This window comes from Leucopleurus acutus (assembly GCF_964270905.1).
Source record: "Leucopleurus acutus genome assembly, chromosome: 9".
NCBI classification, from domain to species: domain Eukaryota; kingdom Metazoa; phylum Chordata; class Mammalia; order Artiodactyla; family Delphinidae; genus Leucopleurus; species Leucopleurus acutus.
This window is the reverse complement of record NC_139144.1, coordinates 19,061,382-19,088,977: the sequence shown is the minus strand read 5'-3', so window position 1 is coordinate 19,088,977 and position 27,596 is coordinate 19,061,382. Positions and strand designations below refer to the sequence as shown.

The window sequence follows — 27,596 nt, the reverse complement described above, 5'->3', positions numbered from 1 at the left end:
CCAGGAAATACAGAGATTTCTAAATAAGATGAACCCAAAGAGATCTATATCAAGACATTATAAATAAAATGTCAAAAGTTAAAAGATAGAGAATCTTAAGGACAGCAAGAGAAAAATAACTTGTTACGTATAAAGGAACCCCCATAAGATTATCAGCTGATTTTTTAGCAGAAACTTTGCAGGCCAGAAGGAAGTTGCATAATATATTCAGAGTGCTGAAAGGACAAAACTTCCAACCAAGAAAGCTCTACCTGGCAAGGTTGTCATTCAGAATTGAAGAAGAGAGAAAGTGTTTTCCAGACAAGCAAAAGCTAAAGGAGTTAATCACCACTAAACCGGCTTTACAAAAATGTTAAAGGGATTTCTTTAAACTTAAAGTATAAAAATTCCATCCAAAAGCAGCAGAATACACATTCTTCCCACATGCACATGAAACATTCTCCAGGATAGATAATATGTTAGGCTAGGTCACAAAACAAGTCCAACCCATTTAAGAACATTGAAATCATATTAAACATCTTTTCTGACCACTCTGATGTTAAACTAGAAATCAATTACAAGAAGAAAACTGAAAAAAATGACAAATACATAGAGATTAAACAACATGCTATGAACAAACAATGGGTCAATGAAGAAATCAAAGGGGAAATAAAAAATTACCTTAAGACAAGTGAAAATGGAAATACAACATTCCAAAATCTGTGGGATGCAGCAAAAGAAGTTCTAAGAGGGAAGTTCATAGCAATTCAGGCCTACCACAGGAAACAAGAAAAATCTCAAATAAACAATCTAACTTTACACCCAAAGGAACTAGATAAAGAACAAACTCCTGTTAGAGGAAAGTTGAGGACTGCTGCCCAGCTTCTCTGAGCAATTGTCAGTCAGCTCCTAGCTGAATAGCCAAAAACTTAACTGAGTATTTAAGGCATGAAATGATTTAACCTCAGAAAAAAAAATCTTATTTTTAATGCTAGATTGAAGAACCTGAAGGAGTGAAGATTCTGAGATTTTCTAGTCCTATTTTTTACGGCAATGTTGATGGTTTAAAAAAATGTATCAAGTCCACAGTAAGTATTTTATCCCTAGAAATCTAGTTTCTAACTTCCTTTGAGACTTCATTCATTCTACAGGTATTTAAGGGGCTCAAACGTGGGCATAAGGTCCTATACCCTGTTCCCTTTGTACAGGGCATTAAGAATTATAACATCCTTGCCCTCAAATAACTTTCAATCTATTTGGGAATAGGAACAAACGATAATAACACATATGTTAAAATTCAGGTAGCAATAACTATGCAGGACAAAACCACTAGAGATGTCTCCAGGCAGACTTTGAGTAAGTTCCAAGTAAGTAGTATAGACAGTAAGTGTTAAGATTTCATGGAAGGGAGTCATCCGAGTTAGGTGGGCTGATCAGGCTTTGCATGGCGGTCGGGCAGAAGGAAGGAGATTATGGTAGGTGTTTGGGAACTACATGAGCTGAGAGGAAAATGTGGGAATGTGTATTGGGCAGGGGGTGGCGGAGGGGGGCAGTTGGAATAAAGGGTAAAAAGTATAAGCAGAATAGATAAGCAGGAAATTCTGGTCTTGAATTCCATGCTATGCTTCAAAGTTGGAGTTTGCCTCTAGATCAGTGTTTTCCTGAAGTTCAAAGGAATGTTCATAGACTTTGCAACAACAAGGACTTTGTCATGTCAAGCAAATTTGGAAAACACAGGCTTAAAGTTAAAAAGGTTATTTTTTGCTTTTTTTTTTTTTTTTTTTTTTTGTCTTGGAGTCTTCAGTGTGCTACTGCCTTCCCTGAGTCTCTGGGTGGGTGGGTTAGGGTGGCCCGGTAGTGGAGACCTCCATCGGGCCTCAGAATTTCTTTTCTGGCAGGGTACATCAGCGAATAATACCACTTGAGAAATAGCCTTTCCAGATAAAAATTGCCATTAATGAGCATCAGGAACCAGACGTTTTAACTAACTTGACATTTTTTTCCAAAGGTTGGATTTGATGCCATTAGAGTGTATAATAAGAGGTTGAAAGCACTGAGGAAAATACAGAAACTCATCAAAAAAGGGCAATTAAGAGCAACAAAGGTGAGGCAACATCATTCTTTTGCCTCTGAAATTCTCTCATTTCTCAGATGAAATAAAAGCAATTAGACTGTCTAAAATTAAATATACCCTCTTTGGTACCCAGATGTATACAAGCAGATGACATATGTATAATGGAGGACAGCTGAGTTGTTCTTTTAGGAGAGAGGGAAGGGGAGAGAATAAAATGAAATCAGCAGGGCTACTGGGAAACAAAGGGTGAGATTTTTTTTTCTATCATGAAATAAACCTCATTTTTACTGAAAGGAACAAAACAAGTGCTAATTCAATGCCAGAAAATTACTCACAACAGAAGTCAGTCGTAAGTTCATAAACTTTTAGAGCTACAGTAGTTATCTTTTATTCAAACTCTCTTGTCGATGTTTCTCTTGGCTAAGTTCTACAATCTTCCAGAAATCAAGCATTTCCTTTCTCCACTGTTCTTCCATTTTTCTTCCTAGAGAACATCAGAATTTGGGCTGAGGTAAACCTTATTCCCTAAGAGTTCATCCTCTTGATATTTTGCTTACCAAGAAGCAGTTTGTAGAACTTTTAAGTCATTTTAGATTAATTGCTGAAAGACATCCCAAATCATTAGTAATTGAGTTGGCAGTGTTTTCTTTGTTTAGAATGGCATTATAAGTGATGCTGGTTCATCGAATAATGCTTTTGAGCCTGATGAAGACATCGAAAATCCGGAAGAATTTGATATTCCAACCAAGGAAATAGAGATTCAAGTGGATTGGAACGCTGAGCTTCCAGTCAAAGTGAATGTTCCTAAAGTGCCGATCCATAGCCTCGTGCTTGACTGTGGAGCTGTCTCTTTCCTGGATGTTGTTGGAGTGAGATCATTGCGTGTGGTAAGGTTCCGGTGTTTCGAATTACATATTTGGAGCTTTGGCAATAGTAAAATGATATGGGTTTCCTGGTCTTGCAAAAGGGTGATTGATTGCACAGGCTCTGTAATTTTTCTAGGGTAATGCTTTTGCAATAGAGTGTATTACTTTAAAGCACAGTCCTGCGGAGCTGGACTACCTGGGGTTGAATCCTGGCTCTACCACTTACTAGTGGTGTGACTTTGGGCAAGTTGCTTAATCTGTCTGTACCTCAGTTTCTCCATCTGTAATGTGGGGATAATGATGGTACCTACTTCATAGGGTTGTGATGAGGATTAAATGAGAAAAGTGAAGAGTGTCTGGCACATAGTCACACGTCAGCAAATATTAACATTTATTATGTTTTATTGTTCTGAGAATATATATGACATGGAATATGAAAAGAAAGAAAAATGGGCAAAATCTTGTGTTCAGTATTATGTTTTTATTTGTTATGCGAAGAGCAGCAGAATGAGAAACATGGTAGGACTGGAAAAGCCAGGCATTATCAAGGTTAGATCAGCAGGAAGCAGGTCAGGCATCTAGGAAGTCAAAGAGTTGAGGAGCATGCAGGACAGAAGCATTCAATCAGAAACCAGGTATGCAAGCTCAACTTCAATGATTCTTCTAACACATAGATGTGCAGTGCCACACGTGTACCAACCACTTGGCCAGGCACAAGAAACTAATTGTGGAATAGCCATAGTCCCTACCCTCATGGGACTAAGCAGTCTAAGGGGCAAGGCAAATATTAAGTAATCTTTTTTTTTTAAGTAATCTTTTAAATAACAATTGCAATTAGTCCTCCAAAGCAGACTAACCGGATGTCAACTTGACTGGGAGTGTCAAGTTTAGGTGAAGCTTCAGGAAGGTAGGTATCAAGAGGATTTGGCAGAAAAGTAGGCAGGTTCAAGGGAGCAACAATCAGGTATAATAATATCAAACTACCCTCAACTGAGGTTTAGCTTAGCTGGGGCTTCTTGGTACCTCTGCAAGGGGAGGAAATTATGCCAGGGTGTGGGTACTAGACAGGTCAGGTAGAAGAGTGATTGACAAGAGTGCGAGAATATGCTGATAGGTTCTATTCCAGGTCTCTTAGCAGACCTGGTTATTAGCTCATTTGAGAACACACTCTTGTTCTTCTTTGTGCATTTCACTCTAGGCATTGGCTCAGATCCACCGTAGATTGTGTTGACCAAAGGGTTTAATGAATTACTTTGAGGAAAAGTCAAGATATTTAATGCCAGAATATTTTCTGCACCTAACAAATAGTTGCTTTCAAATGCTATAATGACAATTTTGAAAACTCCAAACTTTATACTTGCATAGAGGTCTTGATCTTTTTTCCCCAGAAACTTCAAGTTCTGTTTTATTATTGTCCATAGGTCTTGTGTCTTGATTCTTTTAAACTTTTCATTTTGAGATAACTGTAGATCCCCATGAAGCTGTAAGAAATAACACAGAGAGATCCTCTCTATCCCTTACTGAGTTTCTTTCAGTGCTAACGTCTTGCAAAACTATAGTACAAAATCACAATCAGAATATTGACACTGCCACAGTCAAAGTACAGAGGTCAGTTTTTACATTTGGCATCTGGCGGCCACAAATCCACACCCGTATCGCTTCCACTCAAAGATATAAACTCATACTCTTCTTTCCAACCAGCAGAGGCTGCATTAGGAAGCCTCCTGTACTCCTTTCTTTCTTTCCTTCCACAAGTATTTATGGAGCACTTCTGTGCTATCCAGTGCTGTTGAGCGCTGGATGTTGCCACCTATTGAGATATGGTCTTTTCATCCTAATCATCATCACTGTATGTTGAAAACCTCTATGGTTTTCCAATTTCTAATAATGAACTTGCTTCAAACTCCTGATTCACCGTGAAAGTGTTGGAAGTTTCTCCCGAGCAAGTAATTGAATGCTACTGAATTATGGGCAGATAAAGTTACTCATTGTTACAAATTCTCCTTTTTAAATTTTTAGATTGTCAAAGAATTCCAAAGAATTGATGTAAATGTGTACTTTGCATCACTTCAAGGTAAATGCATATACGTACATATCTATCTATAAGACGTTCCCTTAAGCCCTTTCTCCTACCTTGGAATGTGAGTACATGATGTCCAAAGGCCTTGTTTTCAAAAACAATTTTAATTGTGGTAAAAGATGTATAACATAAAATTTGCCATTTTAGTCACATTCAAGTGTACAATTCAGTGGCATTAAGTAATTCACCATGTTGTGCAATCATCACAACTATCTTTTCTTTCTTTCCTTTGTGTTTTTTTTTTGGTCAGTATAAAATTTATTACTGAGATATTTTGCACTGCTTGCTCCTGTTCACGTCTTTGAGATCCAGCGTGTATTTTACATTTACTGCACATTTTTTGTTGTTGTTGCTGTTGTTAATTTTTGAGTTTTAAAAAATTTTCTCTTTCTTCTTCTTCTTATTTTTTTTTTTTGGCAGTACACGGGCCTCTCACTGTTGTGGCCTCTCCCATCGTGGAGCACAGGCTCTGGACGAGCAGGCCCAGCAGCCATGGCTCATGGGCCCAGCCGCCCCGTGGCATGTGGGATCCTCCCAGACTGGGGCACGAACCCGTGTCCCCTGCATTGGCAGGCGGACTCTCAACCACTGCGCCACCAGGGAAGCCCAAAAATTTCTTTTTTTAATTGAAGTTTAGTTAATTTACAACATTTTATTAGTTTCAGGTATATAGCCTAGTGATTTAGCACCGATTATACTCCATAACAGGTTATTACAAGATAATGGCTATAATTCCCTGTGCTATACAGTATGTCCTTGTTGCTTATCTATTTTACACATAGTAGCTTGTATGAAATAGGTTGATCTATTAATCTCATACCTCTAATTTGTCCCTCCTCCCTTTCCCCTCCCTTTTGGTAACCACAAGTTTGTTTTCTATATCTGTGGGTCTGTTTCTGTTTTGCGTATACATTCATTTGCATTTTTTTAAGTTTCCACATACAAGTGATATCATAAAGCATTTGTCTTTCTCTGTCTGACTTATTTCACTAAATATAATATTCCCTAGGTCCATTCATGTTGCTGCAGGGCAGAATTTCATTCTTTTTTATGGCTGAGTTATATTTCATTTCATATATGCCACATCTTTTTTTTTTTATTGGACTATAGTTGCTTTACACTGATGTGTATGACACATCTTAATCTAATCATCTGTTGACGGGAACTTGGGTTTCTTCCATGCTATTGTAAATAAAATAGGATCTAATTAACCTTAAAAGCTTTTGCACAACAAAGGAAACCATCAACAAAATGAAAAGGCAACCTACCAAATGGGAGAAAATATTTGCAAATGATGTGACTGACAAGGGGTTAATATCCAAAATATACAGAAAGCTACAAATAACAAATGCTGGAGAGGCTGTGGAAAAAAAGGAACCCTCCTACACTGTTGGTGAGAATGTAAGTTGGTGCAGCCACTATGGAAAACTGTATGGAGGTTCCTCAAAAAACTAGAGTTGCCATATGACCCAGCAATCCCACTCCTGGGCATATATCTGGACAAAACTATAATTCAAAAAGATACATGCACCCCTATGTTCATAGCAACACTATTCACAATAGCCAAGATATGGAAACAACCTAAATGTCCATTTACAGATGAATGGATAAAGAAGATGTGGTACATATATTCAATGAAATACTACTCAGCCATGAAAAAGAATGAAATAATGCCATTTGCAGCAACACGGATAGACTTACAGATTATCATACTAATTGAAGTAAGTCAGAAAGAGAAAGATAAATACCATATAATATCACTTATATGCAGAATCTAAAATATGACACAAATGAACCTATCTACAAAACAGAAAGAGACTCACAGACATAGAAAGCAGACTTGTGGTTGCCAAGGGGGAGAGGGGGTGGGGGAGGGAGGCTTGGGATTGGGAGTTTGGGATTAGCAGATGCAAACTATTACATATAGAATGGATAAACAACAAGGTCCTACTATATAGCACAGGGAACTTTATTCAATATTCTGTGATAAACCATAATGGAAAAGAATATAAAAAAAGAATGTATATATATGTATAACTGAATCACTTTACAGCAGAAATTAAAACAACATTGTAAATCAACTATACTTCAATAAAAAAAAGATTTGAAAAAAAATACAGACAGCTCATAGAACTCAATATCAAAAAACCAAACAACCCAATAAAAAAGTGGGCAAAAGACCTGAACAGACATTTTTCTAAAGAAGACATACAGATGGCTAACAGGCACATGAAAAGATGCTCAACATTGCTAATTATTAGAGAAATGCAAATCAAAACTACAATGAGATACCACCTCACATCTGTCAGAATTTTTATCATTAAAAAGTCTACAATTAAAAATGTTGGTAAGGATGTGGAGAAAAGGGCCCCCTTGTACATTGTTGGTGGGAATGTAAATTGGTGCAGCCACTGTGGAAAACAGTATGCAGGTTTCTCAAAAAACTAAAAATAGAAGTACCATAGGATCCAACAATTCTACTCCTGGGTATATATCTGGAAAAAAACGAAAACACTAATTCAAAAAGATACATGTGCCCCAAAGTTTATCACACCTATCTATTTTCAAAAATTTCATTGCCACAAACAGAAACTCTACCCATTAAATAATCACTCTGAAGGCCTTTTTGAACCTAGAAAAATTACTTCCAGTTTGTGCCACAGAGCTGGTAATGCATGGAAAGCTACGTCCTGACAGCAATGCAGGATCAATGAAGAAAAACTGTCATGGGGAGAGCAGAGCTAGAGATGACTTAGACCCCATAGAACTAGAGGAACTTCCAGGGTATGAGTCTGTGTCTGTCTATGTACAAGCGTGTGTAGGAAAATACTAGTGCTTAGGCTGAGTTCTCTAGAAGCAGAGCCTGAGATAAGGATTCTTGCATAAGTGATTTATTGAGAGAGTACAGTGGAAAATTTATGAAGGAGTGAGGGGAACAGGATAGGGCAGTGGGAGAAGACAAAGACATGGCTTCAGAATCTACTTAGTCTGACTTCACAGGGAACACACAACAAGAACAGCACCAGATGGTTATCCTTCCTTGAGGGGAAGGGGGCTGGCCGGCCCTTTTACCTCCTGATCAATCAGTCCGTGGCTGCAGGCCACCCGAGGGAGGGGGTGTAACCTCCCAGGCTTTCTCAGGTGAGACAGCTCCCACTGGCCAAAGAAAGTTCTCCAGAGAAGGGCACAGCTGTGAACACCAGCCAGACTCATAGCAGCTGGAGGACGGGAAAAAGGGACGTGGCTGGGAAACACCACCATTTACTACAACCAGTTATGGTATCAGCATTCCATGTGCTACTGGAAAAGAAACTCTGTCTAGAGCAGGATCACATTTTGGAAATGAGAAAAAAGAATTAAAAGGAGGAGGTACAAAGACTTAGAACTGGTTGATGTTATAAAAATAGCTTTTCCTAGAGACTAACTAAACATTATCTCTTTCTTTTGAAGATCATGTGATAGAAAAGCTGGAGAAATGTGGTTTCTTTAATGATAACATCAGAAAGGACATATTCTTTTTGACTGTCCACGATGCTGTCCTCCATCTCCAGAACCAGGTGAAATCCCAAGAGGTTCAAGATTCCATTTTAGAAACGGTAAACAGTGAATCTTTCTACATATGTATCTTTCCTAAACTACCAGGATTTCTGTAAATGGCAAAAATTCCACAAATCTAGGTTTGAATCCCAGCCTGGTGGGATTTTAAGGCATCTCCTTAACTTTTCAGAGCCTTAGTTTTCTCATTAGTAAAATAGGAGTAAAAACATTTACCTTGCTAGGTATATATGAAGACTAAATGTGAGAGTTTATAGGAAAACATCTGGTATTAGCTAGTACAATTAGTTCTATAATGTGTGGGTTTACTAATAAAAGTAGGCATTAGCCATAGTGACTTTTTAGAATATAGCCACCGAATCTTTGATCTTCTGTGATTTGTGTATAAAATGCAATTTAGGGCTTTCCTGGTGGCACAGTGGTTAAGAATCCACCTGCCAATGAAGGGGACATGGGTTCGAGCCCTGGTCCGGGAAGATTCCACATGTCACGGAGCAACTAAGCCCATGCGCCACAACTACTGAGCCTGTGCTCTAAAGCCTGCGAGCCACAACTACTGAGCCTGCATGCCACAACTACTGAAACTCACCCGCCTAGAGCCCATGCTCCACAACAAGAGAAGCCACCACAATGAGAAGCCTGCCCACCGCAACGAAGTGTAGCCCACATTTGCCGCAACTAGAGAAAGCCCGTGCACAGCAAGGAAGACCCAATGCAGCCAAAAATAAATAAAAATTTTTTTAAATGCCATTTAAATTCTCAGCAGTCTGGAAACTCTTGATTATCTATATCTGTATCTATATATCTATATATCTATATATCTATATATCTATATATCTATATATCTATATATCTATATATATATATATATTTTTTGGCTGCACTGCACGACTTGCAGGATCTTAGTTCCCTGACCAGGGATCAAACCCGTGGCCCCTGCAGTGGAAGTGTGGAGTCCTAACCACTGGACCACCAGGGAATTCCCTAGCAGTGTCTTTAAATAGGATCTGTTAGGTCGTAAGTGATTTTTGAAAAAGAAAAGAAAACAAAAAAATGAAAGCCATGAATCAGCCCAGAGTTTATTCCTCACAAAACAGGATAGACCCCGATTTTCCACAGGCCTCCTTATTTTGTCATTTCTCCTGTAAAATACCCAGGAGAGTTGAGCATTCTGATGTGGGTCATTGGGCTTGGCCTACTGCCTGGTACAAGAACCTCATCTCTCATGGACCTTCTCACTGTGAATTTGGGAAACTAAAACAAATGCCTATAAAAATAACAGCAATAATAATTATTCTGGTGACACAGACAATTATATATATATATTTTTTAATTTATTTTTGTTGCGGTACGCAGGCCTCTCACTGCTGTGGCCTCTCCCCTTGCGGAGCACAGGCTCCGGACACGCAGGCTCAGCGGCCATGGCTCACAGGGCCAGCCGCTCCGCGGCATGTGGGATCTTCCCGGACCGGGGCACGAACCCGTGTGCCCTGCATCGGCAGGCGGACTCTCAACCACTGCACCACCAGGGAAGCCCGACAACTATATTTTAAATTGCTTTCCCTTTTTTCTAAGTGTGGGATAAGCAGATTCTTACTGTAGATTGGAAGTTAATATTTGAAGAGAAACTAACTTGGAAAACAATAATACATTATGCTTTTTATCTATTGTTAGTGGAAAGATTGTTCTGCTTAATGCTGCTAGAGAATATACTAGTCCTAAATACCAAGATGTGGATCTTAAATACAAAAAAAAAAGGCGCTACATGCAAGATGCTCAGCTTTGAAAACTCATAAACCTTTTTTAAAAAAATCTAACTTAAAGATCCTAACCCACAAGTAACAACAAAGCAAGATCATATAACAAGAACTGGGTTATTTATTTGTGAGATTAAAAGTAGCTAAAAAGCCCTCTGAAATGTCACTCTTGCCTTGATACACATTTAGAGTGGCTTTGGGAATACCCTTTATGCATAAGACAAAGTCCAGATTGTTACTGGTTTCCTCTGTGTGGAAGATTAAATTACATACTACGGCTAAAAAGCAGAACTTTCCTGAACAACTACTTGGTTCATAGATGTTGGTTTCCATCTCCAATAACATTAATTCCCATCCAATTCAACTTGAGACTGTTTATGACCATCACTCAGGAGCCCTTCACTGGGCATTCATTGCATGCTCAATGCTGTACCCAGTGTGCTTCGCTTGGCCATTGAAAGAAAACTCCCATTGACTGCTGAATCATTTAGGCAGACAGGGCGACTTGTTAAGAGGCATACACTTCAGAGGTTGGGGAAGAAAGCTGCAAAGGAGGTTAGACAGTGGAGAACTATACTAGTTCACACTTGAATGTGAAAAAAATGGTATAGGGAGAATTCTAAGTAGGAAATATAAAAGGACAAGAAAGTGGAAAAGGATTTTGAAGTATGTAGATTATAAATGAGAGGCACCAGCAAAGCTTCAAATCGTTTTCAGTGAAGTATCAGGTGGGTTAATGCTATTACACCTCCAATAAATATTCTCCGTGTTCTCTTTGTCAAGATCACCCTCATCCACGACTGTAAAGATCCTCTTGAATTAATGGAAGCAGAGCTGATTGAAGAAGGACTTGATGTCCAAGATGAGGTATGATCATTATGTTCATTCCAAGAAAATAATTTGGATTAAATAAAATGATACTTGTAGAATTAAAACTATTTGATAAAAACTATTCAGAGAAAAGAATTTTTTAGAAGTACCAAGAGGATGGCTTGATAGAAAGGGGAAAATGGGAAACAAGGGTTCTCCCTTGAAGACATAGTACCTGAGGGGACCTTTTGTCCCAGGCATACAGGCGTGATCAGCAACTGGAAGCAGACAACACATTGGTCCTGATTTTATACCTAAGCCTCCACATACCTTCTTTTCCAGAGACCCAAGGCCAGTGAGATAGGAGAAAGGTGAATGGAGGAAATTTTTAAACCAGGAGTTTCATAAGCTTCAGAAATAGAATGTGAGCAGTAGGAACCTCATGACTTTTCTTCATCTGACTGATGACAGCTTAAAAAAGAGACTGATTCTGTGTATTTCTGTTGCCATTGGGGCATGAGACTCTTCTAGGAAACTTGACTGAAACTTACAGTATCTGACCGAACTTTGTGGCTCCATCACTCAGTAAAATTGAACCAACAAAAGAAGATCAAAGAATTTTAAAGTTGAAAGATGTCTAGAAATCAGTTAGCCCCACATTCTCGGCCATGCAGAAATCTCTCCTACCCCATCCTTAAGGATGTTGCCTCAGCTTTCATGTGAACATTTCTAGACATTGCCAACTAGCAGCAAAGGGAGTTTGCTACATAGTTGAAGTCTCCAAGTGTTAGCTGTGCTTACAAACTGGGTACACCCTTTCTCTAATAATCATCCAGTGGACTGAAGTCCTTTTGGTTGCCTTCTCTGCACAGTCCTTAAATATTTGAGAGCAGCTTTCATGTTTCCAACAGGCTCTATCCTGGGAGAGACTCCTCCAGTTCCCTTTACTCTTCCTCATAGACATGAAATTTGTTAATCCTTCCCTGGTCAAGAAGGGGACATAAAACCCCAGATGGGGTCAACTATGACCTACCTTGATTTCATCAAGATATTTACATTACTGCAACTTAAGAATGGGTTTATTTTCATAATAGCTACATCAAAATCTTTGCTTTTACTGAGCAGGGGTCAACTAAAGACTTGGGCATTTTCACATGAACTGTAGTCTAGCTGGGCTCCCCATTTATATTTATATAATTGGTTTTGGCCCTAATGCAGAACTACACATTCTTCTGCTAGATTACAGCTTCCTGGTTCCAGTTTATTGACATCGTTTTGAATAGTAAATCTATCATCCAGCTTATTAACTATGTAACCCCACTGGGCGCCATATGCAAATCTGGATAAGCAGGACTTGTTTGCTGTATTCCAGGTCCTGATAAAAATGTTGAAAAGAATAACACTCAAACCCCAATGATAAAATCAGGCAGTGAGGATGACAGGCAGAGAAGATTTTTGTGGAAGAAATACACTAAGTAGAGTGAAAATCAGGGGTTCCACATTTTAGCCCATCAGCTTGGTGAGGCCAGGAATTTCATTACTGAGCTGTGAAGTCCTTCCAGCTTTAGTAGTTTATGACTATGGATGTAGGGCCAACTGAGTTGAGTGAAAACTCATATATCAAAACTGGAACTTAAGAAGTTGCCACACTACATAGAAGGTTTGTTTTTGTTTTTGTTTTTTGCGGTACGCGGGCCTCTCACTGTTGTGGCCTCTCCCGCTGCGGAGCACAGGCTCCGGACGCGCAGGCTCAGCGGCCATGGCGCACGGGCCCAGCCGCTCCGCGTCATGTGGGATCTTCCAGGACCGGGGCACGAACTCGTGTCCCCTGCATCGGCAGGCGGACTCTCAACCACTGCGCCACCAGGGAAGCCCTAGAAGTATTTTTTTTTTTTTTAACATCTTTATTGGAGTATAATTGCTTTACAATGGTATGTTAGTTTCAGCTTCACAACAAAATGAATCAGTTATATATATACATATATTCCCATATCTCTTCCCGCTTGCGTCTCCCTCCCTCCCACCCTCCCTATCCCACCCCTCCAGGCGGTCACAAAGCACCGAGCTGATCTCCCTGTGCTACGCGGCTGCTTCCCACTAGCTAACTACCTTACGTTTGGTAGTGTATATATGTCCATGCCTCTTTATCGCTTTGTCACCTAGAAGTATTTTTGATGTCACATAAAAGCATCATTCAGGTAGGGCTCCTGTAGATAGGGAAACAGTTAGAGTGGTTTTCAGGGCCTGGGCTTTAGAACAAACAGACTTGAGTGCGGGCCCTGATTCTGCAACTTACCAGCTGGGTAGCTTAGGGCAATTTACTTATCCTGTCTTCATTTTAGTTTCTTCCTGTAAAATAGAAATAATAATACCTCACAGAGTTGCGACCATCAACGGGTACATGTGCAGGAATAAAACAGTGTCTTGTACATAGTAAGTACTCAAGAAATAGTAATTATTGTTTTTAAAATACATCCAATTAAAGTATGATGAGGTACAAAATTAAGTTTTTACTCTACTTTTATTGTGATGCTATACACCTAAGTAAATGTAAGCAACCAACACTACACAAACATATTTGCAAAAAAGTTAAGGTAGACTTAAGGAGAATTCAGTTGCATCAACACTGTTTCCCCTTTGCCTCCACAGGCTATGCGAAGACTTGCTTCCTGAAACTGGGATCAGGAGGTCGCTCTAAGCAAGGACTGCAAGGCAAATTTTACCCACCACGTAATTCTATGCAAGTATTTTCTGCATTGACTATTTTCTTCAAACTTGAAACACTCATTCTTTTCCATTAGATTTTTTTAAATCTTTGATTTTTCTTTTAACTTCTTAACCACTGAAAGAAAAGCACTAAGATTGTTTCTAGGCTTTATTTATAAAATGAGTAGCTTACTTCTAAAATGTGCAAAATGGTGAAGAAAAAAATTTAGCAATGTCCAGGATCTGAGGATATTATGCTGCTGTTCTCCACGACAGATCTGCTGACAATATTCATGTGGGTACACGTGTACCTCTGTGCAGCTGGGGCACACAGCCTCTGTGGGCAGGCAGGTGAGGCAGGAATGTTTATCCTATAGAAAAATCTATTTCTGACTGACCTTGATACCCATGAGCTAAACTGATCACAGTGAGTAAAAGTTGAAATATAATTATTAATGTACTTAACAATAAATGCCTTTAAAAACTCCCTTTGGTAAATGCATCAAAAAAAGATTTTAAGAATGCAAATTTGGTTAGTACTTAGTAATGTAGTATTACTATATGTGACCAGATATGTAACCAGAATTCAGAATAAAGGAAATGGTTCACTTAAAAGCTATAGAATTGGGCTGATACATTTTAGAAACACTGACTCAGAGAAGTGAAGTGATAAGATTACTGTGGTTTATAGAAATCACTTTTTGATATAATAATCAAGGATCACAAATAAGATCTAGTAAAACATATGGCACTATCTCTAGTTGAAAAATGCAGTTTTAATTTATCTTAGTTTATAGAAATGGTCATTGTGTAGAGTATATCTAAGTATGGTCAATTTAAAATCTAACATAAAATTTGTGTTATTTTGAACAAAAATCAATTTTGTTTATAAGACCATGGTGATTAAAACAAGTTTATGTTTTTCTTTAAAAATTTAGCATTATGTGAAGTGATCTTTACCGTAATTCTAAATACCTTCCAAAAAACATCTAAAAAGTGAACTGCTTATATATATATATGTATATATATACACATGTATATATATACATATATACACTGATTGAGACAAAACATTCTAAATGAACTCAATATCAAAGGAAAAATATTGGTTTGGAATACACACATTGAAAGTATATGCTTTTAAAAATCCATGTGTTAAGCCCCAAAATAGTTTTTACTTAACCTTTTCTGAGTGCCAACAATTTTCTAGGCATTGTATATAATATTTAGGCTTTGGTCCTGTGGACTAGTCCCATGTATTTCACGCTGGAGTGAATGAAGTTGTACTTCTAGAGAAAAATACTCAGGTCCTCAACTGAGGCAATGTCTTAAGTTGACAGAGAATGATATTGCACCTTAGGCACAGATGTGTGAAATTCCCAAATGTGTTTGGCTGTCTAAAGGCAGCATGTCTTATCTCTGTTTTTCTTCTTAAATACTATCAGAAATAAAGTCTCTATCTACTTCTGCAGGAATATCATTAGTGATCATATCAAATTGGTTGACTAAAAGCATTATTTTCCTCCCTCCATCCCCATACTACATACCAGAATTTCAGTGAGTCTGCAGTGAGTTGCAGAATTTCAGTGAGTTGCAGTCTTTTATGCTCATGGGTTATACCGTCTTTAATAGATGTGGAACAGATTTCTCCCTATGTTTGGTACAGCATAACCAGCATTATAATGTTATCTCATTTTTATAGTAATACCTGCCTATAATGGCAACAAATCATATCTCTAAAGAGTGAATATAATAGTCTTGCAGAAAATGGATGAATACCTCTGTTCAATAGAGGAAATACGCACTGCTCTTTTCTTTTTTTTAATTAGTTGAAGGAAATATCAAAGTTACATTTTAAAGGCTAGAGTTTTGTAAAATCTTGGGTCCATTTGTGGCTGTATAAGACCACAGTCTTTGACTTGTTTCCCGAGCACACTCTAGTAATACTTTCTCTTTCATGCATTTTGTGAATAGTAAACAGACTTTTAATTCTATATTGTCAATGGAAATTTTACTTGAAATTAAAGCTTTTGTTATGTTTTTAACCTTGAGGATAAAATTCCACTACTGTATATGAAAAGTGAAAAAAATCAAATCATGTATACTTGGAAATATTTGCACATGTTTTTTATGAAAAGTAATGTTGCCTTTTAAGCTATTCTGATGTGTCGCTTCCGAACAAACTATTAAATAAAAAAAAAAGGCTAAATTTAAGTGTTCCAGTAGTTTTTTTTTTAATTGGGGTATAGTTGATTTACAGTATTATATTAGTTTCATGTATATTATATAGTGATTCAAAATTTCTATAGATTATACTCCTTTTAAAGTTATGATAAAATACTGGTTATATTCCCTGTGCTGTACAATATATCCTTGTAGCTTACTTATTTTACTTTATTTATTACTTTTTTTATAATGATACCTTTCTTTCTTTCTTATTTATTTATTTATTTTTGGCTGCATTGGGTCTTTGTTGCTGCACACAGGCTTTCTGTAGTTGAGGCCAGCAGGGGCTACTCTTTGGTGTAGTGTGTATGCTTCTCATTGTCATGTCTTCTCTTGTTGTGGAGCATGGGCTCTAGGCATGTGGGCTTCAGTAGTTGTGGCACGTGGGCTCAGCACTTGTGGCTCGTGGGCTCTAAAGCACAGGCTCAGTAGTTGTGGTGTAGGGGCTTTGTTGCTCCGCAGCACTTGGGATCTTCCCAGACCAGGACTCGAACCTGTGTCCCCTGCATTGACAGGAGGATTCTTGACCACTGCGCCACCAGGGAAGTCCACTTATTTATTTTATACATAGTAGTTTGTACCTCTTAAATCCCTGCCCCCATCTTGCCCCTCCCCCCTACCCTTTCCCTACTGGTAACCACTAGTTTGTTCTCTGTATCTGTGAGTCTGTTTCTGTTTTGTTATATTTGTTTTATTTTTTATATTCCACATATAAGTGATAAATACAGTTTTTGTGTTTCTCTGACTTATTTCACTAAGCATAATACCCACCAGGTCCACCCATGTTGTTGCAAATGGCAAAATGTCATTCTTCTCTATGGCTGAGTAGTACTCCATTTTATATATCTGTGTGTGTGTGTGTGTGTGTGTGTGTGTGTGTGTGTGTGTGTACACACATACCACATCTTTATCCATTCATCTGTTGATGGACAGGTTGCTTCCACATCTTGGCTATTATAAATAATGCTGCTGTGAACACTGGGGTGCATGTTATCTTTTCAAATTATTCAGCAGTGGGATTGCTGAATCATATGGTAGTTCTAATTTTAGTTTTTTGAGTAGCCTCCATAATGCTTTCCACAGTGGCTGCACCAATTTGCATTCCCACCAATAGTGTAAGAGGGTTCTCTTTTCTCCACATCTTCACCAACATTTGTTATTTGTGGTCTTTTTGATGATAGCCATTCTGACAGGTGTGAGGTGACATCTCATTGTGGTTCTGATTTGCAATTTTCTGATGACTTAACGATGTTGAGCATCTTTCCATGTGCCTGTTGGCTATCTGTATGTCTTCTTTAGAAAAATGTCTATTCAGTTCTTCTGCCTATTTTTTGATTGGGTTGTTTGTTTGATATTGAGTTGTATGAGCTGTTTATATATTTCAAATAATAACTGCTTATTGGTCATATCATTTGCAAATATATTCTCCCATTCAGTAGGTTGTCTTTTCATTTTGTTGATGGTTTCATGTGCTGTGCAGGGTGTCAGTACTCTTTATTAGTCATCATTTTGATGTATTCTTCATAGCTCTACTTCCATTTCTGTGTAATTTCTTTTTGAAAAGACTTATTCATGCAATAAACAATGTTACCCACAAATATCTCCATTCAATCTTTTTTTTTTTTTTTTTTTTTTTTTTTGCGGTACGCAGGCCTCTCACTGTTGTGGCCTCTCCCGTTGCGGAGCACAGGCTCCGGATGCACAGGCTCAGCGACCATGGCTCACGGGCCCAGTCGCTCTGCGGCATGTGGGATCTTCCCGGACCGGGGCACGAACCCGTGTCCCCCGCACCGGCAGGCGGACTCTCAACCACTGCGCCACCAGGGAAGCCCTCCATTCAATCTTGTAATTTTACCCAAATATTTCCAGCTTATTTTGTGCAACGATTTTCATTATTTTAAGGAAACTTTTCTTTCTGGTACAACATACACATCAAAATGATACAAAGTATAGTGTACTGCATGAAGAATTTTCACAAAACAAGCACACCAGTGTAGCCAGCACCCAGATCAACAAGCAGGAAATAACCAGCATCCCAGACGCCCTCTCATGCTCCCTTCCAGTAATTGCCCCAATGGATAATTACTGTGCTGATTTCTAACACTTGTTCTTTGAACTTTGTATAAATGGAATCAAAATGGAAAGATTTCTATCAAAGTAGGAAGATTATTTCTCTTTTTTCCCTTTCTCTTTTGTGTCTGTCTCCTTTCACTCGGTATTACAAATGTAAGATTCATCCATGTTATTGCATATTGCAATCATTCATTAATTCTCACGGTATTCCATTGTCTGAATTTACCACCAGTTATTTATCCATCCTACTGTTTATGGATATTTGGGTTGTTTCCAGTTTTCGGCTTTCATGAATAGTGCTGCTATGAACATTCTTGTTATTTATTTATTAATTTGGTAAACATACGCACACAATTCTGTGAAGTATATACCTAAGAGCAGAGTTGCTGGGTCATATACATATGTTCTGTTTCAGTAGACACTGCAGTAGATAACTAGCATCTACGGCAGAATTTTTTCCAAAGCGATTGTACCAACTCATACTTCTATCAGTTGTGAGTTAGAGTTCTAGTTGCTACACATTTTTGTCAACACTTGGTTTGTGTGTCTTTTTCATCTAAGCTGTTCTTGTGGGTGTGTAGTAGTATCATACTATGGTTTGAATTTGCATTTCTCTGATGACTAAAGAAGTTGAACATCTCAGATGTTTATTATCATTTAACATTTAAATATCCTCTTTAGTGAGTCATGGGCCCAAATCATTTGCCTATTTTTCTTTTCTGGCCATCTGCCTTTTTCTAATTGCCTTGTAAGAGTTTATGTAGTAAGGATACAAATCCTTTTTGAAAAATGTACTGTAAATATCTCATTCTGTGGATTGCCTTTTCACCCTTAATCGTGATGACTTTTGATCGAGAGAAGTTCTTAATTTCAATGTAGTTCCTGTAGTTCCATTTATCACCTTTTACCTTAATGGTTAGACTTTTTTTTTTTTCGGTGTCTAGTTTAAGAAATTGTGCCTCCCCAAGATAACGAAGATATTTTCCTGTGTTTTCTTCTAAAAACTTTAATTCTCACATTTAGATATACAGTATATTTGAAGTCAATTTTTATATATGCTGCGACTCAAGGAGTAAAGATACATTTTTTTGTTCCCAAACGAATATCCCATTGACCCAGCAACTTTCATTGAAAATACCATATCTGGTGGTCCAGTGGGTAAGACTCCAAGCTCCCAGTGCTGGGGGCCCAGGTTTGATCCCTGGTCAGGGAACTAGATCCTGCATGCATGCTGCCACTAAGAAGTCTCCAGGCTGCAACTAAAAGATCCTGTGTGCTGCAACTAAGACCCAGTACAACCAAAATAAATAAATAAATAAATATTAAGATAAAGAGAAAATACCATCCTTTCCCCTTCTTTGATGCAATGTAACCTTTATCATAAATCAGTTAACTCTATATGCTTGTGTCTGTTTCTAGACTCTCTGTTGCATTGGTCTATTTTTCTGCCCTTGTACCAATACTTTACTGTCTTAATTACTATAGTTTTTAGTAACTCTAGATATTTGGAAGTGTAATTCTTCCAGTTTGTTCTTTTCCTACTATATTTATGCTTAGCCCTCTGCATTCCCATTTACATTTTAGAAGAGCCTATCAATTTGTAACAATTATTATTCTTAATATATTTTCTAGAATTAGCAAAAATTTTCATCAGGAAAGGACCGATGACCCTGAAAAAATTAAATTTAAAAAATTAAATGAAATATATGCTGAAACTCACAAAATTAATCATGATTATGCCTTATTAGATGATACAAAATATGAAAGCAACATGATTTTTGTGTTTGTTTTTTTTTTTAATTAGAGAGAAATATAGATTTCAACTCATGTGCTTCATAAACTTACATGGTGGGACTCCCAGGTTGAGGTCAAGTTGTGTTTAGTTGGAACTGAGATGTGTGCAGGCACTGCCACTGATGGGCCAGGCTAAAGAGAAGTCTGTGTAATGACTGAGGAGCTTCTTGGGATAGAGACATTTATTCCAAAGCAAGAAGGAGCAGACTTAAAGAGCTGACCCAGTAACAAGGCTGAGTTGTTGGTGGACAGGGTGACGGGCGTAATATAGTGTCTGTCATTCTGGGGTATGTTCTAGAGACAGATCCATGAACACATTTTTGGGTCCTATGAAGAAATGAAGCTACAAAAATATAATCCAAAAGAGCTGCTTTACTGAAACCCCTATAAAAGGATGGGGCCCATGAAATGCTCTTGACGACCATTATAAGAATATAGTTTCCAAGGCAGAGGAAGGCATTCTGCCCTGGTCTCCAGGCACACCTACGGCTCTGGAGACACCTCAGGTCTTCTCCTGCAAGAATGCACGGAGGATAGCAGTCCTTGGTAGGACTGACTTGCTCATGAACACATTTCAGGTCCTCATTGGAACTTCCAGAAATATTTGAGGGGTCTTTTATTTGGGGCTTAGGCCTGTATGAACAGAGGAGATGAGAGTCAGTAAATTATGGCTCTTTTCAATTTGCATCAGGCTGGGTTCCTGAAGAAAGTTTGGTTTCATTTAGAATAGAAAGCCCTTATCATGCAAACAATATAACAAAAACCACATGAATTTTAATCATACAAACTTCGGTTCCATAAAAAAGCCAAATAAAGACAAATAGCCAGAAGGAATGGGAGAGAGAGAAAAATAAAAGTGATGGGGGGAAGGAAAAGAGGGCCAAAGAGGGGAAAGAGAAAGAAAAAGAACCACGATGAGGAAAATGGCATTAGGGAAGGGAGAGAAATAAGAAAGGGGAAATTAACTGAAGAAAGAGAAAGAAAAGGAAGGTTAAAATAAAAGGTGGAGGGCTTCCCTGGTGGCGCAGTGGTTGAGAGTCCGCCTGCCGATGCAGGGGACACGGGTTCGTGCCCCGGTCCGGGAGGATCCCACATGCCGCGGAGCGGCTGGGCCCGTGAGCCATGGCCGCTGGGCCTGCGCGTCCGGAGCCTGTGCTCTGCAACGGGAGAGGCCACGACAGTGAGAGGCCCGCATACCACAAAAAAATAAAAAAAATAAAAGGTGGAGAGAAGAAGAGACAGGACATCAGGGAAAAGTAGAAAGGAAAGATGAGGGAGAGAATTTAGTAGTGAAAAAAGAAAATTCAAATAAAGGATTGACTTCAATACAATCATATCATTTGAGAACTCAGAGAATTTAGCAGCGCTCCCTCTCCCACACATCACGCCAACCCCTGAGTTCTTGGTCCCCCTTACCTGGCTATATTTTTTTCCTCCATAATAGTTATCAGTCCACCTGATGCAATTTATCTCCTCTCCCTACTTCCTCCCTTATGCTAGAACATAAGCTCCACCAGGGTAGGGATCTTTGTTTTATTCCTGGACAGATTCCAAGCACTAGAGGAGTGAAGAGTGCCAGGCCCACAGAAGGTGCTTAATACTGTTGGAAGACTGAATCACGATGCAGTTATGCTAAATAAGGCCGCCATGGTTTGAGCATAGCAGTCATCTGAGTATTCAAGACATTCAGAGTTCCCTGGGCTTTCCAGCCTTTTCCTATGGCCTAACAACTGTCTATCTGCCTGCTCTCCCTACTCGTCTCCAGAAAAACAGCTGGGGATTTGCTAGGATACTCACAGAGCTCTAAGGAGCTGAAGGCTCTTCTAGACGCTACACTAATTTTGAATCTGCTGAGGTAGCCCACTTCATCCCTTTCTTCAGGAATATCTTTGGGCCTAGACACAGGGGAACTGTTTTTGTATAAGATCCTGCCCCAGTGCACTGTTTTAGACCAAGTGCTCCAGTATTCTGAATCCCTCCCCATTACACTTAAAAAAACAAAAAACCATTTTATTTTGAAATGATCATAGATTCACAAAATGTACAGCAAGGTTCCCATGTACCCTTTGCCCAGCCTCCCCCAATGTCAGCATCTTACACAACTACAGAACAATTCAGAACCCAGGAAATTGGCATTGGTACAAACCATAGAGCTTATTCACATGTCACCACTCATTTGCATGTGTGTGTGTGTGTGTGTGTGTGTGTGTGTGTGTGTGTGTGTGTGTGTGTATGTTCTATGCAATTTTATCCCAAGTATAGCTTCATGTAAACACCATCACAATCAAGATGCATGGCTAGGGCTTCCCTGGTGGCGCAGTGGTTGAGAGTCCACCTGCCGATGCAGGGGACACGGGTTCGTGCCCTGGTCCAGGAAGATCCCACATGCCGCAGAGCGGCTGGGCCCGTGAGCCATGGCTGCTGGGCCTGTGCGTCCGGAGCCTGTGCTCCGCAACGGGAGAGGCCACAACAGTGAGGCCCGTGTACCGCAAAAAAAAAAAAAAAGATGCATGGCTATACCATCACCACAAGACTCCTGAGGGCCCTTTTTAAAAAGCATGCCAAGTGCAGATACACCTCTCCATATCACACCACTCCCAGAATCATTAAGACTGAACAAAGACATTCTGAGTTGGAGGAACACCTCTGATACTACACTTCCTGTGGCCAGGATAAGTTGACCACCTAATATTCCATTTTAGAACATGCTTGCAATTTTCTCCATTTAAAAAAAAATTTATTTATTTATTTTTGGCTGCATTGGGTCTGCGTTGCTGCGTGTAGTCTTTCTCTTGTTGTGGTGAGCGGGGGCTACTCTTTGTTGCAGTGCACAGGCTTCTCATTGCGGTGGCTTCCCTTGTTGCGGAGCACAGGCTCTAGGCGCACAGGCTTCAGTAGTTGTGGCACATGGTCTCAGTAGTTGTGGCTCATGGGCTCTAGAGCACAGGCTCAGTAGTTGTGGCCCACGGGCTTAGTTGCTCCGTGACATGTGGGATCTTCCCAGACCAGGGCTCGAACCCTTGTCCCCTGCATTGGCAGGCGGATTCTTAACCACTGCGCCACCAAGGAAGTCCCCAATTTTCTCCTTTTTTACTCATTACTATCCCAGTCATGGAGGAGCTCTAGGCCATACAGCAGGAGCATCTAAAGATCACCCTTTGGATGTAAAAGAATGATACAGGTCCTTGACCAACCAGTGCTACAAGTTGGTGGAGACTCTTAAGGATGGAGACCAGGTATGGCTCTTGTCCTAGTCAGTTCAGGCTGCTAAGAAGAGGTGGCTTAAACAAAAAAACATTTATTTCTATTTATTTCTCATAGTTCGGGAGGCTAAAAGTCTGAGATCAGTGTGCCAGCATGGTCAACAAATGCCCCCTTCTGGTTTATAGAAGGCACTCAGAGGGTTTTCTTCCTGCTGAATCCTCACATAGCTAGCTCTCTACTTGGAAGGCACTAATCCCGTTGTAAGGGCTCTACTCCCTTGACCTAATTACCTCCCAAAGGCCCCACCCTTCAGGTACCATCACTTTGGGATTATGGTTTTCAACATCTGAATTTGGGGGAGGGACACATTCAGTTCATTGCTGCACCCCTCAAGGCACCTGTGAACTAGGTGGCATTGCTATACACCTGAGGATGGGTCCTGATCTCTGCGTGTTAATTAGTCAACCCTACTCCTTCCAGGTGAATTCACTTGGTGGTGAGTGTAGCTCATCAACTGGTGGTGAGTGTAGCATATCAGGATCCTTTAACCCATTCCCCCAAGCTTATACCGTATACAAAAGGAGCCCTGGGCATCCTTCTAGTCCCTGGCACAGAAGTATTCAGGTGAATAGGAGCGGTCTGGACCAGTAGAACACACTTGTGCACCCGTGACTTTTCTCCGGTAAGCTCCCCATCAAGTGGGTAAGGGAAGGAAGCGGTGAGAAATGAGGCTGGCAGGTGGGCTGGGACCAGATTACAAGGGGCCTTGTACACCACATTAAGGAGGGTGGATTTTAGCCTCTACTCTGGTAAGAGATAAAGACAAAATGGCTGGGTTACATTATCTAGCTAATCCAATCAGCTGACCTGGAAACCTAGAAATCAATTCAGAAGGTAAAATTAAAGTAGAGATGAATGAAGCTTTTGTTGTTTGGTTTCCAAGGACGGAGTAACAGGTGATAAATTAGCTTTTGTGATTTAGAAATAAAAAGCTTGTTCTATGGATGTAATTTTTATTTCCTTAGTTTATTCTTTTAAGACAATTCCAGTATTCTATTATCTCTAATGATATGAGGCATTACGTTTATGATTAGGAAGATATGTGCTATATAAAACATGTAAGGCAGAAGTAGATACTGATTTGATATCGTGGAGTCCATGTTCCCTTATAAACATGTTGCTGTTTCTATGCGGGAGTCGCTGTCTTTTCTGGTTTTACCTCCTCGTTTAAAAAACAGAACTTGCGGGCCCCAAACCAAAGGAGGAAGTGATTGCTTAATATTTCTGTTCAAACCAGTTATTAAATGTCTGTGACAAAATACGAGGCCTGGCAAACAAGTCCTCTGTGCTTGCTGTGACCTCCTCCCAATGAACCGAAGGCTTCCAAGCTGCGGGGGTGAAGCCTGCTCTCCTCCGTCCTCACCGCCTCTCCTCCGCACTGGGTGGTTTGCCTAACCGGAGACACAGCCGGCCACGCGGTGTGAGGACGCTCAGGATAAAGACCTACGCTCGGGAGAAGCAACATGGAGCCCAGATCTGCCTGCTTAGAGGAGCTGAGGCTACTTTCTCTTTTTAGTTTCATCTACCTTTATTTTCTTCAGGGCACTAGATTTTCCATCAGCTCCTTGTTCATCAAGTGCCTTTCCTGTGACAGGCACGTAACTAGAAGCTGGGTATACAGTCAGCGGTCAACAAAACAGAGCCCATCTCTATTCTCCTGGGACTTAAGAGTCTAATGTGGGAGATGGTCGGTAAACAAGCCAACATCCCAGAAAATACAGGTTGACTACTCTACTTGTGGTAGAGGCTTGGAGGTGATCAAGGGCCTTCTGTCACGGAGGACGACTGGGTGGGAACGCTGTGTGTCTCTCCGAGGAGGGGATGCTTCAGGAAGGAATTAGCAAGCACAGACCTGGGGGAAAATTGTCCAAGCGGAGGGAACAGGTAGGGAAAAGCCCCAAGGCAGGATTGATCTCAGCTGGGAAGTGGTCATTTGAGACAAAAAGAAGATCAGCAGGTTGGAGGAGGCTGCGGACACAGGGTCCTAAACACTCTCGAGAGTTTGTACCTGGAAGGCACCGACAGGCTTTAAACTGGGAAAGATATGGCCAGTTTTGTGTTTTCAGAAGACTGCTCTGGGAGACTTGTTTGTTTCCCTGTGCGGAGAGTATCTCTCTAGGAATACCCATGATCTGGTCATCTTGGCTGCCTACAGGAAGAAGAAGTGGGAGTGGGTGGGAGGAAGAAGTTCTGTAGACCCTTTATTCACTTCTGATTCTGAACGTATTATATATACTCTAAGACTGGGCGCAGGAACAGGGAGAAAGCTACTGCAGATGTCTAGGACAAATCTGAGACAGACATACAAAAATCTGGTGACCCGACTGTGGGAGCGGGGAAGAGGGAGGAATTAAGATGACCTGTTTTTGGATTTTGGATTGAGCCACTAAGTAGATGGTGATGATAACAAATTGGGGAGAGTTGAAGATGGACAGTTTGGGGGCAGTGGCAGCTCCTGAATTTCTAATTAGAAGAGGCTTAGGGGTGGCCAGCTGGTTGGAAGTAGCGACTGGAAGAGATTTGTCTTAAATAGTGAATTTGCATAGCATTTTTTTATATTAGTCAGGATATGTCTGTTTATACATAGTAACCTAAGATACACACACGCACACACACCTGAGAAATAAAAAAAAAAGAAAGAAAGAAAAAAGGCAAAACTTCAGGAACTTATATAACAAACTTTTTTCTTTTTTGTTCTTTTTCCTTCTTGTTCAGTTTGCTGGATGTCCAAATGACCCTCTGGGCAATATTCATCCACGAGATGGCTCAGCATTCCAGGCTGCTTTGATCTTAGGCATCTTTATCTCAACAAATGATAACCTGAAAACAAAGAAGGAAAAAAAAACACAGCAAGGAGAATTGTACACGTAATCTTAAATATTTCCACATGGAAGCAATACGTGTAATCTTCACTCATATTTCAGTGGCCAATGTAAGAGCCAAAGCTAATTCTACCTTCAAGGAGGTGGATAAATATAATCCTCTTATATAAATAAATAAGATCTCTAGGAAAGGAAGGAGGGCTAGAAGTACTGGTGAGTCTAGTAAAGCTTACTATGATATCTTACATAAGAATGAAAACACTTCAAAAATCTGTATCAAAGATTGGGGGTGGAGGTTAGGAGGAGAGGTAGAACGTGGGCCATCTGTGAGCATCCACCACCCTCCACACCCCCTACCCCCTGTTTAGTGCTGTGTTTTGTGTGTGGAGAAGAATACCACACATTCAAGAATCCCATTTCTGGACACATTAAATCAAAAATGCCTCTATCCAAGTGCAAGTGTCAAATAAGCAGCTGAATCAGAAGGTCGGAGGACAGGTCTGGGCTACATCTATAATTTGGGAAATTAAAATATATACACCTGCAGTTGGATATGAGAGTGTGAAGTCCACGTGAGTGGTCTAGGCTGGTGTGGCTGGGCATGAGAATGTCTAAGGAAGATGTAGAAAGGATGACTGGGAGACAGTTGTGGACAGAACCTTGCTGATGACGAAAATTACAGGGGGGTCTGGAAAGGAGACAGAAGAATCAGAGAGGAAGGGGGAGAATCAAGAGTGACTGTTAAAATTAAGGGAAAAAAGCTTTAAAATGTCTGCATTTCTGCTCTTATCAAAGCAAACCCCTCCACTTGCGTGATGGATCCCCACCCCTTCTGCACCTCAATTCCTCTCTATACTGAATTGATTCTGTTAGCACTTAAACATGCTCCAGTGACATCTCCCTTCTGATAAAACAAGGCCCACCTCTTCCAACCTCCTCTCTAGCCACTGTCATATCACAAAGCTCTAGGTACATGGCTCTCCTTTTAGTCCTTCAACATTCCAAGTTCTTCGGTGCCTTTGCACTTACTCTTCCCTCTGCCTGGAGGCTTTCCCCCAGCTTCTTCTAAAGGTTAACTCTTTTTCATCTTTTTTCAACTTAAATGGCATCTTCTCAAAGAGGCCTTCTGTGACCACACTGTGTAAAGCAGTTCTCCCAGTGCCATAGGTGCTTGTCTTAGTGTTTGGGCTGCTATAACAAAAATGCCATAAACTCTGTGACTTATAAACAACACACATTCATTTCTCATAGTTTTGGAAGCTGGGAAGTCAAAGATCATGTCTCTGGCAGATTCACTGTCTGGTGAGGGCTCACTTCCCGGTTCACAGAAGGTGACTTTTCACTGTGTCATTACATGGAGGAAGGGGCAAGGGAAGTCTTTTATAAGGGCACTAATTCTATTCACAAGGGTACCACCCTAAGACCTAATTACGTCCCAAAGGTCCCACCTCCTAATAATATCACCTTGGGGGTAAGGATTTTAACACGTGAATTTGATGGCGGGTTGTGGGGGGGAGGAGGACACACATGGATGACGACACACGCGAACATTCAGACCACAGTAGTGCTTCATATATCACATTGCCCTGC

The 27,596-nt window shown here is 40.0% G+C and overlaps 1 protein-coding gene across 1 annotated transcript in view; it reads left to right on the top strand.

The window, feature by feature from the left end:
* The window catches only part of SLC26A4 (solute carrier family 26 member 4), a 49,808-nt gene extending 36,001 nt beyond the window's left edge, over positions 1-13,807 (top strand). The window contains exons 15-21 of the mRNA XM_082846908.1: positions 975-1,067; positions 1,988-2,083; positions 2,710-2,940; positions 4,939-4,993; positions 8,450-8,595; positions 11,095-11,178; positions 13,771-13,807. Of these exons, the coding sequence (XP_082703034.1) occupies positions 975-1,067; positions 1,988-2,083; positions 2,710-2,940; positions 4,939-4,993; positions 8,450-8,595; positions 11,095-11,178; positions 13,771-13,794 (729 nt within the window). The 3' untranslated portion in view covers positions 13,795-13,807. The remainder of the gene's footprint in view (positions 1-974; positions 1,068-1,987; positions 2,084-2,709; positions 2,941-4,938; positions 4,994-8,449; positions 8,596-11,094; positions 11,179-13,770) is intronic.
* Positions 13,808-27,596: the final 13,789 nt, after the last annotated feature.